The following is a 20,149-nucleotide window of genomic DNA, read 5'->3' as shown; positions in this document are numbered from 1 at the left end:
ATGGATGTCAAGGCATAATTTTCGTGTAACAGTAGCCATCTTACAGATTTCCGGGCAACTGTGTTTTTTGGAAAACTGTTACTTTTACTAAATAGACAGTTGTATGACAAAAACGTAAAATGTTCTGGTGATGAAATCACATGTTAAAGCCACTGGTAAACAAAGTTGTTTTTGTTCTTGTAATATTGACCTCTGCCAGAATAGAAAGAGGTTATGTGGTTAATCTCGTGTGTTTGTTTCTTTCTAGTTAGCAGAATTTTTTTAAAATTTATTGCCCGATTTTCATAAGATTTTAAAGTCATTAAATTTGCATATGGCTATGCAGAGGTTTGCGCTCTCCTGAGTGCCCTTCTAGTTTCCAATGCAATACATTTTTATTTTAAAGAATTTTTTCAGAAAAAATTTACTTACCGGTAAATATGTTTTTCCCCTGTACTGATATATTTAAAGAAATAAAAGAAACCATTTATGAATTTTGAAATAATAACAATAAATGTTGCCCACCTGATTTAAACGATATATAAATTTTAGATTTTTATCTATTTTCAAATAAATGGTTATTCAGCGTTAATGCAGCAGAAACAGGCCCTCCGGCTCTATATACCTGTATTTATATTTTGAGTGTGCTTAATATTTCATATCAGTTGAGATCTACCCACAGAGTTGATGTTATGTTCAGTATGTACCTTTTGATTTCTAAATATTATTCTTAAAACTCAAAATATTTACATTGTTGAACTATATTGGTTGTAAAAAGACATTGCTTAAAAAATGAACACTTTTAACATCAGTCAATCAAGCCATTATTTTTCATTTCAGCAAAAAATGAATTTCACAGTGATAACTGTTTAAATGGTTTTCCAACGCACAAGCAGCATTTAACTGGTTAATTGAATTTTTCCCCGTTTTTATTTCTATACAATTGAGTTATTTTCTCACAAAGCATACAGTAGATATAGACCTCGTCCCTTTGGACACCTCTACAGGGACACCTTCTTGGGTCCTGAAGGTCTCTTTCATGGTTCAACTGTTTTTCCTCCCATTTAAAACCTGCATCTACAGAAACCGGATGGAAGTCTTTTTGACATTTGAATATTGCCCAATGCTTGTTGTTTTTTAGTTATATTGTTTATGTTTAAAGTAATAAACTTTGACTGTAATGGTCCATGCACATCTGATGTCATAGGTTACAGTACTTTCATTTTTTTGGAAATAGTCATAAAAGACATTGTGTTAATGTTTGGTTTCACTTTCATATATTAATAGTTTATTTGTTTTGATTTTATTTGTTTTGCAAGTCAAATGGCTGAGCTGTTAAGGCAGGACGCTGTTTACCGTACCTAAAGAGCCAACAATGTTGATATGGGTTCGATATTAGGTCCAGTGTACACAGTTTTAACTTTAAAGAACCCAGTTCATCATTCGAGACAAGTAACCATCTGATCTGGTTCACAAAACAGGCTGTATCGGGGAGGGGGGGGGGGGAGAATACCACCTATCTGATAAGACCGTGATTAATTTACTATTGTTAATCCTCGGCCTAAACACATACAAAAATAACTAATTTGAGTTGTTCATTTGTTGGATAATATATTTTTTAACATTGAGACCCACACCCATTTAGCGGACACCCTATTAAATGGACACTTTTCTGGGTCCTAAATGGGTCCCTTTAGATAGGCCTTCTACGATATTAAATAAATATCCCATCCCGAGTTAAAACAGAAATGTACTCTGAAAAATTCAGTATGATTGCACTAGGGACAAAGAAAACCTTGATTTAACTTCATGAATAATTCATTTTATATTAATTTTTTAATATCTAAATATTTATTAATTGGTACTTTGAAAAAATATGCAATACAATGAATGTTTAATAATATTTCAAAGGTCATAATTCATTGATGCAGTTTTTTTTTTCATTATGGATGCAATGTACTTTACGTAAACCCTTAATTTGTTCTGGGATTATAATCTATTATATAATATATTTTTTATATTTAAATACTTGGGGTATATTACATTAAATTAATGTATAGAAAGTACTGCATAATATTTTAAAATACACAGGGAAAATTTTCATTTAAAAATTTTGTTTAGCAATATTGCTAATCAAACTGATTTTTAAGTCGAGAAACATAGTTTTGTATTGTATTTTTTGCTACACAATTTTCAAAATGTGTAGCAATAAGGTTGTTTTGTATAGCTTTTTGCTACGTTACACTGGCGAAAATGTTCCCTGATACAGAACTAGTAGTACTCATATTAAGGACTTTGGGAACCAAAGTTCTCCCTCACTGTAAATGTTGGCCATGGTGTTCATATGCAGTAGAATCCCTCCTTTTGGACACGCCTATTCAGGGGACACCCTTATTATAAAGGGACATTTTCTAGTGAAACAAATGAAGGGTAATATATATATATATGTTACCTCCTAATCAAGGGATACCTCTATTAAAGGGGCACTTTTCCAAAGGTGTCCATTTAATAGGGGTTTTACTGTTTTTGTTTCATGAGAAAAGTGGCTCCTTAATAATAGAGGTATCCCCAAAATAGAGGTATCCAAAAGAAAGGGTTGTAACGTTGATTTGTATAATAATTACATCTTGTTCAATATCTTTAATCACAGGTTTACCATCGAGAAACCTACCTCATAAAATAACCATTTACATAATAGCTTTTCATTGATATGCAGAATTTGGTAAAATATGGATAGCTTCTAGATATATCATTAATTAGAGATGTCTCTAATTTGAAATAAATGATTAGTATTAGTCATATTTGGTACCGGCTTAAGTAATTAGAAATGAACATTGTATCCTATTTGCCATTTGGTAATAATAATAATAGGATATGATTATACTGGCATTGGAGATTAGCACATCAGGGTTCTTGGTTCGAATCCTTGTTTGACCTGGTTTAAAGGTCACAGTAATAACTTTATTTCAACACAGAACACTTCTCAAGGTCATTAATGATACATATAAAAAAAAACATATTTACATATATATATCATTTTTTAAATCTTGATCACCAAAGGTGTTTTCTTTTTTCAAGGTTGTGACCATTAATGAAGATGAAAAAATAAACACAGTACACATAAAATCATTAAAAAAAACACATTTTTTTTTGTCATGAATTTGCTTATGGTTATCAATTTACCTAAATATATTAAAACAAAACAAATACATAAAAATACACAATAAACATTAATAAAAAAAATCATGCAAAAATTGTCTTTTTGTCAAGGTCATGACAGGCCATAAAAAAATAATAGACAAATACAAAACTCAAAATGTTGAAACATTTTACATACATACAATACACATATCATAGTTATTAGAAATTGTAAAATATTATTTGTCATTAAACATCATATAATGTTTCATAAGAACTTTGATGATGAGACTTGATGAAATTGATTGGTCTGGCTGTTATCCTGTAACTGACCATTAAATGGAAGTGTTCCAATAAAAATAAAGATTTATTAATGTTTTCCTTTTGTTATTGTGGAAGTTATTGAGAATAGCACAGTAAAATATAAACTAAGAAAAGAGTAACGTCATTCAACTAAGAAAAGAACAACAAACATTACAGATCAAAAAATGTCATTACAGGTAAAAAATTGTCATTTTACAGCTCAAAGAAATGTTATTAGAAGTTATAAAAATGTCATTACAAATAAAAAAATAGTAATAAAAGTCAAATAAATGTCATTAAAGGTCAAACAAATGTCATTACAGGTCAACAAATGTCATTACAGGTCAAAAAATGTAAGAAATAACAAAATGTCATTACAGGTCAGAAAAATGTCATTACAGGTAAAGAAATGTCAAGAGATAAAATTACAGGTTAAAAATTGTCATTGCGGTTAAAAAATGTTGTTACAGTAATTTAAAGAAGGAATGATCGGGAAGGAATGATCGGGAAAGAACCATGGAAAATGTGAGGCCTAGTTTAATTTGTTGTCATGTGTCATCTCATAATATAAAAGTTACCAAAAATATCACTTAATAGCAAAAGGTCCAATGCAAAACTTTGTGAGTCACGCGTCACCTTCACTGAAATGCTACTTTGATGTTTACAACTTTTGTCACCTTCTGAGAGCTTTCGAAATAAATGGAAACAAACTGTCGATGAATTTTACTTCTTATAGAAGGTTCGAGAAATTATATATGACAACGAAGTTGACACGCGTAATGAATATACAATTTGCTTCTGAACTATTTCTGCGTTGTAGTTTAAAATGGACTAATCATTAAATTTAGATTTCGTTTGAGATAATGCCAGTGTCGATTACTTATCAAAATACACAGCTTGAAGATTTTACAGTAGTGATCTAGTATATAGTTTTCTACTAGTAAAGATTCCATTTGAAAAAATGGTGTGGTACTTTGTTGCTTCTCAGGTGGGATTCGAACCCATGACCCCTGGATCACTAGGCTAGGTTCAAGTGGGGAAATACTTTTGGTGAAGAGCTACTTAGTACAGTAAAACCCGTTTGAGATACTTTCCGATAAGGTACAAAATTAAAACTATACTTATTTTAGTCCGGGATATGACTAGATTCATCCATAAATTTGCTTTCTGCCATTGTGACAGCCATTTCATCTCTCTGCATACCAGTATCCATCTCTAGTACATCAATGTATGTGAGTTGTTTTGCAAGCCCATGTTTTGGCTGCCACAGCAGAACATCTGAAATAATTTCTTTTTTATTGTGAAGAAAGTGTCCAGCAAATGCCAGTCGTCTTATTGTTTCTGTTATTTTTGGTATGGCAATTAAAGAGCCTCATAGTACATTGTTACTGATTCTTTGTTGCTATTTAAATCTATGATCAACCTATATAAGGAACATCCCGATTAAAACGACACTTTGTTGGGTCCCAATAATTCTTTTTATTGGAATGAAGAGGAACAAATACAAAAATTTATTTAAACAGTTCAAGGGAAAAAAAAGAAGCATACATTTACAATAAGTTAAATGGTAACAATAATAGAAGCGGTTTCAAGGAAAAGAACTTGTCTTATACCAACCGCTAAACAGAAAAAAAGACATATATATAAACAGCTGCATTACATATCATTTGCTAATGTTAGATATAAATATAATCATAAAGAATTCATAATGTTCCAGATATTTCATTTAACAAATAAATATTTAACTAATGGCACATTATGATTATATTTAGAAATATGTTTTTTTGATCAGATTTATTAAATATTTTATATGTTACTTTCCAAAATGGAGAATCCTGCATATAGAAAGGTAACACTATAGACACATACAATATTATTATCTCTTTCCAAGCACTGCACATCAATAACATTCGAATCTTTCAACAAATGTTAATTTTAGCTATTTAATTGACATTACTGATGTTATACGTAATAACTATTGGTATGCTAAAATGATAGCAATAACACTGGCTAGATATAGTCATTAAATTGGAATACACATATATAGTTTCATTACATTGTAATTCACTCAATACGAGAGTAAATTTAGAGAACATTACCGCATGCGGCGAAATTAGCTTGCACCGAAATTTAGAGTTGTGATAAAAGCGAAAGTAAAAAAATTGTTTTGTCGGCCTAAATTTGTGTGTTTTTGTAATTGAAGTCGTTAAATTTGAATTGTTACTACATATGCTTCTCTGACTGGTTAGTCTTTTTTAGCCATGCATTATTATGCTAAAGAATCATGTCAATTTATTCTACTGCAGTTACTGCAGTACTACGATTTTTTCTGTAATAACATACGATTTTAGTTTATGAGTCAATCACTATAATAAACAGTGTTTATGATTACTTAAAAAAAAAAACTTGTTAAATAATTGCATTCAGGTTATTAAAAAATAAACATAATGTAGTTTTACTGCAGTAACTGCAGTAGAATAATTTTGACATGGTTCTTTTAGCATTTGAATCTAAAATATCAAATTTTGTAGGTCTATCCTATAATATTAAATTGATTGCAACTTTTACGATCTGTATTTAAAATCAAAGAAGTAGTTCTTGTTCCAAGGTGACTCATACTGGTCTCCAAGTGGTCTTTTATTAGAGGGAAACCTGCGTTTTTAAATTTCCCATTAGTTGATGCTATAGTAATAGACTAATGCTTATATTATAATACCCCTTTGGGTATATTAAAAATACAGATATGTTACTATACGCAGCATATTAACTAACCAGTGGATATATAGCTCGGGGATAATTAAGTTTTTAATGGGCATTAAGAATAACAGAGAATAAAGTCTTAATGCGTACTGTCGTTCAAATGGCTATTATATGATAATAGTATGGGTGAATTTACTGCAAAATATTGGGATGAAATGTATTAACTTTTGACATACAAATATGAAGCGGGTTTTAGTGATAGTTGATTGATTTTATATACGGAGATTTTAAAACCAATCTTCAGTGCTCCCGATATAATGCGATTTTCACCCGATTTTTACTAATATAACTTTATATTCAAATTTAACCTGATATTCTTATTTTACAATTTTCCTGCAAAATACTCCAACTTATAAATAAATTTGATGTATTTTTCAAAAAATGTTTTCATCTGGTTTTATATTAACTATCTGTAACTAACTGTACTGTAGATAATTCATTACGTTAGATACGTTATTATTTGCAATGTAGATTATTTAAAATTTTGTTAACTTGGCGCACGGCTGAAAAAAAAAGCAAAATTAAATGTCGCCACCAAAGGCAACATTTTTGTGGACGACAGCAAATAAATCTGAAGTCATAATTGAAATGTTAAATGCTTATTGTAGTATCTATGAACCGCCATTGCAGAATTGTTTTTCGTATAAAAAAAAAATCATCAAATGCTAGTCGTCATTAGACATTGCCCGTCTCACTTGTGTTCGCCACTCTGTACGTTTTTGAGCAAACATGTGTATGTCCGCATGTGAAACGTTCTGTTTCTTTTTTGATGTTTTAATGACTACTTTATTTTCTTTTAAATGAAAGCTATAAATAATACGCTGCTCATACATTACTGTATAACATCTAAAATATATAAAGCAAAAACAATATACACAATTTTCAATTCCATAAACAACTCTATTATACACCAGATTTGAATATATTCTCATCACTATCCTATGACTAGCTTAACTACTATACACCAGATTGGAATATGTCTTTGCGACACATATTCTCATCACTATCCTATGACTAGCTTTATTATTAGACTGTGAACATGATTTAAACAGTATGGAAGAGTTCAATTAACTATTAATTGTGATATCATTTCAAACAATGATATTGGATTCTTAAAATATTGATTTAATATAACGTGAAGCCAACACAAATCAGAGTTAATCATGATATTTTAAAAGCAATATGAAAGTGATTCAATAATGATAATAATAATCTGATTATGTATTTATGACTTATCAAATTATATCAAATATAATTTATTAAAAATATAATAATTAGGTGATTGTTTAGTTTGAATAAATTTGTTGAGATTAAACACTCTGAATTGAAAGGTTTTATTGTTAGCAACATTAACATCTTTTTTTTTGTGGCAATGTTAATACAGTAGAACACCTATTCAAGGGACATCCCTATTAAGGGAACACTTTTTCTTGAAACAGACAGGGAAATATTTGTGTATATTTTTTGGATTGCCAATACTTGGATAAACTGACAATAGTCCATGCTCTCCAGAGGGAGGGCTTAGATAAACAAAAAGTTCCTAGAGCACCCCTGTATCATTGAAATTGATTGATTGAAATTTATATTTATACTGGGTAACCTCTTCAGTCAAAGACTGGTCTCCCAGAGGGCCCAGTTGGTGATCAGTGGCTGTGATGTACTAATACACCGGGGTAACCCCCTACTCGTATCGAAAGATGTACTAGGTTCTTTAAAGTGCACACGAGCTAGATGTGTACACTGGACCTACGGTTTATAGTCCTTATCCGAGAAGACTCGTTCTACCACCAGAACCATGGAGTGAGTGAGCCTCGAACCCCTGCCGATGTTATGGCTACGTAATTACGGTGCCACTGTCTTAACCGCTCGGCCACTCACTCACTCATAATGAAGCGGTCCACAACCAAGCCCTCATGTGGGAACATCCCAATGTACCACCGTCATCATTTCTTCCTCTTTGTTATTACAAGGAATTTCCTAGACAGAAAGATAAGCTTACTGCATATACGTTCTCTACTTAGTTTTAAGTCAGCATAGTTCACTACGTTGTTATTTTTAGCAAGCGTGTGTTTGATCCGTTTAAAACCCGGACGTGTCCTGATAAAGGAAGGTTAAAAACAAAAAACGCCTTTTTTCAATTTGAATATAGACCAGGGAATTGGTGGGAAGCTAGTCTATATTTTAAACGTTCACTATTAAATAATGAATAGTATGGTAAAATATGCTCTATTTAACACACGTCTTTTTAGCAAGCGTGTGTTGATTAATCTGATTAAAACCCGGACGTTTCTTGATAAAAGAAAGTTTAAAAACAAAACGCCTTTTTACAATTGGAATATATACCAGTTTATCTAGGTTTCCAGCATTCACTATTAAGTAAAGGATGTTCAAATATGATATGCTTATAGTCCTAACATTATTTTTCTTGATGATGAGCAAGTGTTTATCTTGTAATCACACCCTTTGTCGTCAATCACTACAGACATCCAATGTTGATATTAACTACAAGTTCCGCTTAAAATCTATTGTTGACTAACATAAGCAACATAAGGGTTGATTATAAATACCTGTTGATTGCCAGGTGCCCAATATTTATACAATGATAAATGATATTGAAAGAGATTCGTTGCACAAAGGAATGCGTATTAAAAGTCTGCAAAGTCCAGGGTACTGCGCATACCTTGCTATTGTCTAGTCACTATCGGAGGAATTCTTCAAATAATATTTTATAATCTAGTTTCAGTGTATTTGTTTGATTGGGTATATTATACTGTTTTTAATACAAAATGGAGTTACACTTAGGCTAGTATACAATTTCATTGGGGATAATGTTAAAATTATTCTACTGCAGTAACTGCAGCAAATACTTATACGTAGTGTTCATCACAAGCAGAGGACCTAATAGCAGATGATTATAAATTATTGTATAAAAATATTTTAACAAATAACGGAACCCAACAGAACTCATCCTTAGTAGAGAAGTTTCTTAATTTTAGTTAGTTATACTTTGGATCTGAGGTCATCGTCTGTCATAATAATAATAATAATATATGATAATAATACGCAATGTCTTTGGAAGGTCACCATTTTGTCGCGGTTCCAGACCCCTACCTAGGTGACCAAACAAAGGAGCCGGATGAAGATGAAGACGTTTATGAGGCAGTCACTGCAATAAAGCAGTGTGTGTGTGTGTGTGTGATTACCCAGAAAAAGCTTGCTAAGAATAAATGATTACATTAACAGGTTAAAGAGTAACTGCAGAAGTGGAATCATGTTGACATCATCCCTGATATCTACTGAACAGATATTGCATGTTGTTTTTTGGTGGGACCTAAAATATGCAGATCAAACCTGCTGTAATCAATCAAGATGCTTTTTACAAGGGTTAAAAGGAATGTACTACTATGTTTCAAAGGGGTTGTCTGCAAAGAGGAGCAGGGTTTGGTTCACAGGTCAAGTAGTAAGTGAGTGGCCGAGCGGTTTAAGACAGTGGGACCGTAATTACATACAGTAGCCAAACATCGGCAAGGGTTCGAGGCTCACTCGCTCCATGGTTCTGGTGGTAGAACAAGTGTTCTCGGATAAGGACTATAAACCGTAGGTCCAGTTTACACATCTGGCTCATGTGCACTTTAAAGAACCTAGTACATCTTTCGAGGGGAGTAGGGGTTACCCCGGTGAATTAGTACATCACAGCCACTGATTATAACTGGGCCCTCTGGAAGACCAGTGTTTGACTGAAGAGGTCGCCCAGTATAATTAAAATATTTCAAAAAAGACTTGGAAGAAGTCTTAGTTTGAAACCCAATTATTTAATAAAATGAAAAATTACTAGTATGAAAAATAAAGGACGTTTACTATTCAAGTACACCCCTGCGTTCGTCTTTGTCCAACGCCAGAGTTTTAATCAAAATGCCCTTAGACAATTCTGATGATTCCTAAAGTTTGCAACTAAACATGACATTAATCATTCTAGACAAAGTAGTGTATCACACGTCCTATCAATGTGTGCACCATAATAATAATATACAAGTACTATGCTGCTATTGCACTGTGTTCAGTCAACCGTGTAATGCCATTAGACACTTCATTAATACAGTGAAAGAGGCATTGCTGAGAGATATTATTTTTGTGGTGTTTATTTGTTTCCTAATGTGTTTTTGTTGTAATTGTGTTTGTATTTTGACTGTCTATGAATTATATGATTGGCATTTATGAACTTTGACTTTTTGAATCTATAGTCAGGGAAATTTAATTTCTATGTATAATCATACAGACATATATAGAGTATTTGGTGACGGGTTTAATCATAGAGATATTATAGTGAACTATAATATCTCTATGGTTTAATTTCTATTTTTTCAAAGGCCAACTAGAATAATTTGATGTTAATGTTACAAACCATGATATTCTAAATCGGCATTACAAACTGTTTATAAAATATTATTTATTTTAGTCAATGTTGTTGTTTTTAAACTAGTTAGTCTAATGTCACACACATCGTTATTTCTGAACTAGGCTGCGGATTAGCGGAAGATTTCCTTTATGCCTCGCACCTCAAATTTAGATAAAGTTTAAATTTAGCGCTATTTACCATACGCGACATACACTTGTGGATTAGGAGCATAAAAGATTTACGCAACAGAAGATTATATTATGTATTAGCAGCAAGAGGTCCGTTACCAAAATCCTACTTAATGTTGACACTGGCAAATAAACAACCCTGATCAGTGATGTGTTACAATGCTAGGCATTAGGAAATTTAATCATTAGTGTCTGAACACCCTGACTTACATTGGATTGTCATACACTTGGCTTTAGATAAGAAACCCTAACAATATAAGTCTGAATGTAGTGTTAAATTTTTATTTTGATCAATGCCTCTTTGTATACTGAAATGCTTTATTTGTCTATCATCATCATAAAATGATCATCAAAACAAAGAATAAATTACAAAAAAAGTTATTTACTAACTTCATTTATCGGAGTATGTTTCCATACGTGTTTGATCCAAAAATGACCGGGGTTAGAGGTTTCACAACATTTAGCACTAATACAGGATATTATTATTAACTAAATTTAATTTCTTTTTTTCTCCAACAGATGTTCTAGTTGTGTTGAAAGTGGATGGGGTTGTGACTGGTGTGTACTCAGCAACTTGTGTACAATAGACCAAACAGAGTGTAAAGACCAATCTATAGTTCTGCAAGGAGAAAACGTAAGATACACTCTCAAACATTATGTGATGTGCCCATATATGGACATGATAATGTCATATCACTACCATATTTGGGCATTTCACTACCGTATTTGGGCACATCACACTAGTTTGATAGTGTAGACAGAGCTTAACTGGTTGTCGGAATAGATGCAATAGGAAATTGTTGTATATATTCTATTGGTACTTGAAAGTACAAGTAGCGTTAAAACAATGAATATTGTTCCTGTTTAGTATTATAAGCTGAAAAACTCTACTAGATTATAACAGTTTGTAGAATGACATAATATGGGATATATCCATAGAAATACTATATGTTAAACTACTTGAGAGTCAACTAGGCGTTATTATTTAAGACGCCATATATCGTTTAAAAAATGTTGTTTAGAGCACTGTGTATCGTTTTTAGTATTTTGAATCATTTTCGAGGCTAAGAATTTCTTCAATTTTAAACGCGTAGTAGAACACTCGTACTATAGGTTAATTTTTTAATGCATGGCAGGAAATTCTCAAATTAAACATGCATTAGAACAATTAATTATCACCATAAGATATCACTTTTCTGTTAGATAGAACTAATACCGAACGGCATGTGATGCTTAATTAACCAATGAAATGGCAAAGGATATCACATTTTTAAATATTTTATAAAGGAGAAACAAGTTCTTAAAATTTTAGTCACGTTATATTTTACTGTACCGACTACTATATATATTTAAGATACATTTTTTCCACAAGCAGGTGATACGAATATTTTTACATAGAACTTTGACAAATAATTTATGTGTCCTTTTCTTGACTTTTATTTTACACAAAACGTATGTTACAATGTTCTTAAACAAACAGCTGGAATTTTTTCTAATAAAGAATTTTTCACATCGTATTAATTCTGACTTGATATATTACACCACAGAGACCTTTCTCTCTTAAATAATCTATTGATTATAAAATAGACAAATGGCTTAAGATGAACTATAATTATGAACATTTATAGTTTTTCATCATATCTGTCTAAAAAAATTTGATAGTCATTTATATTTTATGTACTTCAATTGGAAAGTTTAAATTTCCCAGCGGAGCTGATGATAATATAAGCATTAAAGCAATTTATATGAATGAACATTTATCAGGCCACATTAAGCTCGAGGTCTACACTATCAAACTAGTTTGACAAAAAGATGTGATGTACCCAAATATGGTAGTGGTATGCTCAAATATGGTAGTGATATGACATGTCCATATCATATATGGCACATCGCATTTTTATGTTTCATAAAGTTTGATAGTGTAGACAAAGCTGTAAATATATCTTGCCCATGTCAATTGCTGCTCTACATCACTTTTTTCGATCTGTATGATGTTTTTAAGCACTCTGAACAGGCTGTTGGCACTAGAGAGCCAGAACATCCTCGGATCTAGCCAGCCATTTACAAACATTGAATGCCACCAAATAATAAATTAATAAATAGCATGGATCATAAATTCTTTGTTCCAAAATTTGAAGAAGGTTCCTTGCTGCTGGCCCTAGAGAACCAAGAACGGAATTGTTAAGAAATGATGTTTCTGCATTCTGATTTTTTTGTTGTGTTCTTGTGTAGCAAAGAAGTAACAAACAATATTAAAATTGGTAAAACTTAAGATGGTAGTGTCATGTCCGCAATTGACCCTAGATCTAATGTATTAAATGAACTCCTGGGTAAATGTGTTTGTTTGATAAGTGTCGCAAATTAAAAGTATGTTTCATTAACAACATTTCTCTTTTTTTTCTTCGTTTTATCTTTTGTAAAGGTGACCTCGGCAGCCCGGTGTCCACAGATTGTTAATGGTCAAAGTCAACAGCTTCATGTTGGTGTGTCTGATGAATTCGTCATCAAAACAGTCAACGTCCCAGAAATAGTAAGTTAATCTAATATACTAGGGCAGAAACACTGTATCATATATGATAACCTAACCCTTAAACTACACATGAGATGCTGTATTACCGATATTCCTATGATACTGGAAAAATAATGTTATATGTTAAGATATATCACTGAGAATCTTGTAGATTTGCCTATAGTGTTATTAGCCCTCGTTTGTTTAACGAGAAAAGGCCGATATTTTCTTATACAGGGCGACAATTGTACTTAACTCTGACGTAATTATTTATATTATTATAACCAAGTGCATTAAGAATAATTATACAGATATATGGAATAAAATTAATTTCACTTTTGTTTGTTCCAGGTATCAAATTTTTATTGCCAAGTGGAGACACTGCAATCAAAACTGAATGCGAAACGTAAAGGAGATGACATCATTTGTGATCGCAAGGCAGTAAGTACTTAGGGCTTAGGAAGTGGAGTTGAAAGAGTCGTGAGTTACAACCCTAGCATTGAACCTTGGGATTGGAAGGAAGCATGTTAACGTTAACAATTTGTAATTAACCAAGACAATTGAATGTAACCCAGGTTTAGTCTAAAACTTGCACAATAATAAATTATTATACCTAAATTCATTTATCTATTTTTTAATTGAAATTTGCATAACTTTATTTATGCAAATTTCAAATTTCTTAAAAGAACTATGTTTTATTCATACAATACAATGTTATTTACATTTTATTATTCTGTTTTAATATGCTACATTATTAAAGCGAGTCGTTTTGCAACGAATCTCTTAGTTTATATCATAATACCCCTGAGGATAAAATTCCTGTTTGCAATTTTCAAATATTAATGAAGGGATATTTCATATTTAGTGTTATAAGGTTTAGAGATATTCTAGTGCCTGTCAATGCAACATATTTAAATGTGACTAGTATTACTAATGTATGCACTGAACAGTATGTTTGGCACTATGCTATGAATGGTTTAGTGACTTGTTGCAAGTATAGCTTGCCTACCTTCAACAGGGTCTTAGGTCCAGTTCTATTGCTAGTCTATCATAAATAGAACCTCTTTTGGAATAAAGTGTACCCTAGGTTTCAATATTTATTTCATTCATTTAAAACCTATTGTTTATATTATACAAATAATGAATGTTTTTTTAGTGGAATGGAGAGAATATTAACAATTTTTTAACTCATAAAAATATTAGTGTCTATTTCTCATATTATATATACAAACTATCAATATTAGTTTTATAACACTGCCATGGACCGAATCTGAATTTTCTCCATTTGGGGATGAATATTAAATGTTAACCCTTGCACAAATTTCTCCAAAATATGAAGTTTAATTTTAAAAAATTACCAATCGGATCATACTGATTCACTCAATTTAAATTTTATCACATTTTATAGCGGAACTTGAAATGAGCAATTGTTGTTTTTCATTCAACATTTTTTCTATAATAAATACTAAATAAAATTCATTTAAATAAATTTTTTTTTGTTAGTATGAATATGCTGAGGATGTCCAAAACATAACAACAAAAGTAACAGTCCTTTGGGTAATTGAAAATGTCGATACCATCATTGACAATGAATACAATGGTACGTATATTATATTTATATATTTATATTCTTTACTTTCTAATAAAATCCCTGCTTTGAGATTTAGGACACCCGTAATTGGGGGACAGCCATTATTGGGGAATGCCCATAATCAGGGGACACCCCTATTAAGGTCTGGATGTAGCTTGGTTGATAAGTATGAGGATATGCCCTCCCCGCTAACCAGGATTTGAACCAATGAACTGGTTCAGCACCAGTTGATTCTCTGCCTTTTTAGAAATATGGGTTGTTTCACAGGAATGTGTCCACTTAAAGGTCAATTTACAAAGATGAGCAGTAACGGTAAATGGAAAACCATGTAGCTTGTCCCATGTAGAATCTGTGTCCATCCTGAGCGGAAACTGCCCGTCCACTCCGCATTGTGTGTAAAAGGTCATAATTAGGAATAACATAGATCCTATAGTTTTATTTACTCGTGTAAATTGGCCTTAATTGGGGTGTCCTGAAGAAGGCCTACTGTAATTTCCTGAAGTATCCTTTATGTATAACCTTTGTGTTTGATTTTCTAATACTTTCTTAGTTACGCTATACAATTGTTCAGTTGAACGACCTGATTGTAGTAGATGTCTGTCCAACATCACAGCTGAACCATCTCTCGACTGTGTGTGGTGTGGAAACGGAAAAGGTTGTACCGTTAGCAATCTATGTTCTAACGAAGTTGACGTCTGCCCAGCCCCAAAAATTACTAAGGTACAAATTGTTTAGTCTGTGTCGTAATCCTGAATAACGAAATGGTACACGCACTGCAACAGAAGGCCTGTGTGGCAAATGCGGTCCGTTAATGCATGAAGAGCTACTGCAAAATAATATGAATGAAATAAAATAATCAAAAAGAGGTTAATGTACAAGCATATGTGTGCCTAGTAGAGTCAAACACAATTGCGCTGATTGCTAGCTGCCTAATTCGAAACTGTCCATACATGTTTCATCCAATGACTGAGTTTATAATGTGAAGCGTTTAGAAATTTTATGTATTTAACACATTATTATTGTCGACATAAATATGCTGTACAGTACAGCTATTAATTACGCCTTCATTCCCACTGCTTCGTAATCTATGCCTGGGGCATTGTTTTTTGATCGAAAACCCATGAAGTATTGTCTTTTTATTGCTGTCCCATGCTCTACCACGCAATACCATGGGGAAGTAAAAACAATGCAGTTCACAGCCACAAAGCTGGGATGTGCGTTACGTTGCAGTAATTTTTAGCTGTACTGTATATCTGGCTCGTAAGATTATGTTGAAAACCCCTCGACTAAAATACATGCCCCGCCAAATTGAGAGTAGAACATTAAAGAGTTTCTACTGAGCATACATGGTAAGGTGCTATCCTCTTCATCCCAGCATTGACATACGGTTTCAACAAAACCTCTCCATTTTGTTCTGTCTTTGGCCATCTGTTCTACTCTTGGCGAAAAAACAGAAAAGACTGCGCTATTATAACATCTGATAAAGATATTCACTAGTATACTTGTTATTTTCAGGTCACCCCAACTACTTTGGCAACGATGGGGAAGACAGCAAGCCCACCAGATCTTGTGACCATCAAGGGAGTAAACCTTGGCCAAAAAGTAGAAGACGTTGTGTCGGTCACAATCGATGGTGAAAGTAGTTCAATTGTCCAAAATGAGTACATTGTTGGAGAAAGGTAAGTTGCAGTGGTAAACTAACTAATTTTAGTCAAGGCATTTTGAATAATTGAAATTGTTGAATAAATTTAATTCAAATAAACACCACTATGAAAAAAAATCTTTGTTGGATCCCAATAGTGTCCCCTTGTTAGAGGTTCTGCTGTATGTCTTACCTTACTTTTGTGTATTGTAGCGTGACAGTCCAGGCTCCTAAATTTACAACAGAAGGTGATAAAGATGTGGTATTGGTGATAAAGGGGTCAGATGGTGAAGATCTATCAAGCAAATCATTTAAGTTGAAATACCAGGTAATACAATCTAAAGCATAACCATAGTTTTTGTATGAACGAGTGAGTGGTAGGTTAAGACAGTGAAACCGTAATTACGTAGCCTTAACATCGGCAAGGGTTCGAGGCTCAATGGTTCTGGTGGTAGAATAAGTCTTCTCGGATAAGGACTAAAAGTTGTAGGTCCAGTGTATACATATAGCTCATGTGTACTTTAAAGAACCTAGTACATCTTTCGAAATGAGTATGGGTTACCCCAGTGTACTAGTACACACACAGCCACTGATCATAACTGGGCCCTCTGGGAGACCAGTCTTTGACAGAAGAAGTTGCCGAGTATAAAGAAATAACACCTGCAATAAAAGATACATATAAACTTTTGTCCTAGGCCAATGTTTTGTAGTCAAACAATGAACTTTCGGATCTGACAGGCAATGAAGCATGACAGGGGGTCAAATTGCTGTGCAGAATATGCATAGCGGCTACACAGCAACATTGAAACACCACAACTTTCCCTAGTGTTACTAGTACACATGGCTCCGTTTGTAACTGTTATAGCTCTCTCTATAATTATGGAAATTAATTACGAGGACTATGTTGATTTGGAATCTACACGAGGTATATTCATTCAATTTTATTGAGGGGTTTTTAATTGATTGATTTTTTTTTCCGCTGCAGAATCCAGAAGTGACGAGCTTCTCTCCTTTAGCTGGGCCAATGTCAGGAGGAATAACTATAACCGTACATGGGAAGTTATTCAAAACCGGTTCTGAACAGAAGGTGATGATTGACTACTCGCCTTGCCTAATAACGTAAGTAACTTTGGCTGTGTTTAATGGTTATTCAAACAAATTCAATTCATTCACGTTATTCCAATGTGTGTAATCCATACATAATATATAAGTGCTATATCATAAACTATATATACAATACAATAATCTAAAATTATATATATAACACAACACATAAATCAGATTGTTAAAATCTTAAAGATGTATTGTCCCCCAAAAACATGAAGATTAATTCAACCAGACTTTGAATAGGTTATTTTGTAGTTTTTATAAAGTGAATCACTTCCGTAGAAAAAAAAACGGAAAAAAATAATGTTTTCACTTATAAAATGACAAAATAAATGGTTAAATTCAACCAAAAATCCCCTGGCTGGCAGCCAATTTGACCATTTTTTGCTTTAAATTCCAGTGTTTTCAGGTAAATAAATTTAGTTTCGATCCAATTTTTGGTCGAAGTCAATAACTATTATGTGACATTAAAATGGCATATTCAACAACAACAATTTAAAAAAATTATTTTTTCAGGGGACAATACATCTTTTAAATTTTATTAAAAAAACATTCCCTAACAATGTGCGTCCCTTGTTAATCCTGCCATGGTCTATCTGTCAATTTATCTATTCTTTTTACGGTATCCTTATTAATGTAACTAGTTTGTAGTGGGTCTCCTATCACAATCCTCTTGAGATTTTTTTTTTGGGGGTCACTTTCATCTTTAAAAATATGTTTATACTCCTTGTTTGTTTTTGATTTTGTTTTTATTCATGAAATGAGTAAAGAGAAATTATTATTATTATTAAATAAAAAAATAATAATAATAATTATATTGTTAATCGTAATTAAATTAATAATTTTGTTTTATTGTTTTTAGAAACATAAGTGATACAATTATATAATTTATTTAAAAATACGTTTATACTCCTTGTTTGTTTTAAATTTTTTTTTATTCATGAAATGAGTAAAGAGAAATTATTATTATTATTAAATAAAAAAAATAATAATAATAATTATATTGTTAATCGCAATTAAATGAATAATTTTGTTTTTAGAAACATAAGTGATACAATTATATAATTTATTTAAAGATACGTTTATACTCCTTGTTTGTTTTAATTTTTTTTTATTCATGAAATGAGTAAAGAGAAATTATTATTATTATTAAATAAAAAAAAATAATAACAATAATTATATTGTTAATCGCAATTAAATTAATAATTTTGTTTTATTGTTTTTAGAAACATAAGTGATACAATTATATAATTTATTTAAAGATACGTTTATACTCCTTGTTTGTTTTAATTTTTTTTTATTCATGAAATGAGTAAAGAGAAATTATTATTATTAAATAAAAAAAATAATAATAATAATTATATTGTTAATCGCAATTAAATGAATAATTTTGTTTTTAGAAACATAAGTGATACAGTTATATAATTTATTTAAAAATACGTTTATACTCCTTGTTTTTGTTTTTTTTTTAGTTTCATGAAATGACTAAAGAGAAATTATTATTATTATTAAATAAAAAATAATAATAATAATTATATTGTTAATCGCAATTAAATTAATAATTTTGTTTTATTGTTTTTAGAAACATAAGTGATACAATTATATAATTTATTTAAAAATACGTTTATACTCCTTGTTTGTTTTAAATTTTTTTTTATTCATGAAATGAGTAAAGAGAAATTATTATTATTATTAAATAAAAAAATAATAATAATAATTATATTGTTAATCGCAATTAAATGAATAATTTTGTTTTATTGTTTTTAGAAACATAAGTGATACAGTTATATAATTTATTTAAAAATACGTTTATACTCCTTGTTTTTGTTTTTTTTTTAGTTTCATGAAATGACTAAAGAGAAATGATTATTATTATTAAATAAAAAAATAATAATAATAATTATATTGTTAATCGCAATTAAATGAATGATTTTGTTTTATTGTTTTTAGGAATATAAGTGATACAATTATTAAATGCCAAACGACTAAAGTGAATATAAGTAAATCATATGTCAACCTATATGTCTACTTCTCTAATGAAAAGCGTGTGGCAAGCAAGTATTTCAAGTTTGATTCAGACCCATTGGTTGATGGAGTAAGGCCAAGATCTACAATACTGTCGTAAGTATATTCTATACCGTACTACCTGCAGAATATAAAAACATTAGGATATTTTGTACATAAATGTTTAATTTAACACGCAAGCTCCGCCTACTTTGTAAACACACACACCAGCCAGTTTTTACCAACCAAGCTTAGCTTTCTCAAAATGCAATAGAACCATTTAATAGGCGGCAGCAAAAAAAATTATTGGAAGGGCATTTTTTTAGGTTGCGTTACATTGGGTCGGGAACCAAGCTTAAAAATTGGGCTGCAACACAATTTTATAACAAATCACAAAAGCTGTTCCCAATGTTTTTTGAAATTCCATGGAAATCCTTATAAATATTTAAAATATTGATTGAATAAAAGTGAAATACTTAAAACCATTTCAAACAATTTTTTTCGTTTTGTAAAAATAATGCATATATTTTAC

The 20,149-nt window shown here is 31.3% G+C and overlaps 1 protein-coding gene across 1 annotated transcript in view; it reads left to right on the top strand.

Moving 5' to 3' along the window:
- Nucleotides 1-20,149, top strand: part of LOC140059393 (plexin-A4-like) — a 74,953-nt gene that overhangs the window by 34,886 nt on the left and 19,918 nt on the right. The window contains exons 8-16 of the mRNA XM_072105286.1: nucleotides 11,284-11,398; nucleotides 13,187-13,294; nucleotides 13,625-13,714; nucleotides 14,777-14,873; nucleotides 15,415-15,584; nucleotides 16,380-16,543; nucleotides 16,720-16,834; nucleotides 17,492-17,625; nucleotides 19,564-19,734. Of these exons, the coding sequence (XP_071961387.1) occupies nucleotides 11,284-11,398; nucleotides 13,187-13,294; nucleotides 13,625-13,714; nucleotides 14,777-14,873; nucleotides 15,415-15,584; nucleotides 16,380-16,543; nucleotides 16,720-16,834; nucleotides 17,492-17,625; nucleotides 19,564-19,734 (1,164 nt within the window). The remainder of the gene's footprint in view (nucleotides 1-11,283; nucleotides 11,399-13,186; nucleotides 13,295-13,624; nucleotides 13,715-14,776; nucleotides 14,874-15,414; nucleotides 15,585-16,379; nucleotides 16,544-16,719; nucleotides 16,835-17,491; nucleotides 17,626-19,563; nucleotides 19,735-20,149) is intronic.

Source organism: Antedon mediterranea, chromosome 9 (genome assembly GCF_964355755.1).
Source record: "Antedon mediterranea chromosome 9, ecAntMedi1.1, whole genome shotgun sequence".
Lineage (NCBI taxonomy): Eukaryota > Metazoa > Echinodermata > Crinoidea > Comatulida > Antedonidae > Antedon > Antedon mediterranea.
This window is presented reverse-complemented; position numbering and strand designations above follow the sequence as displayed.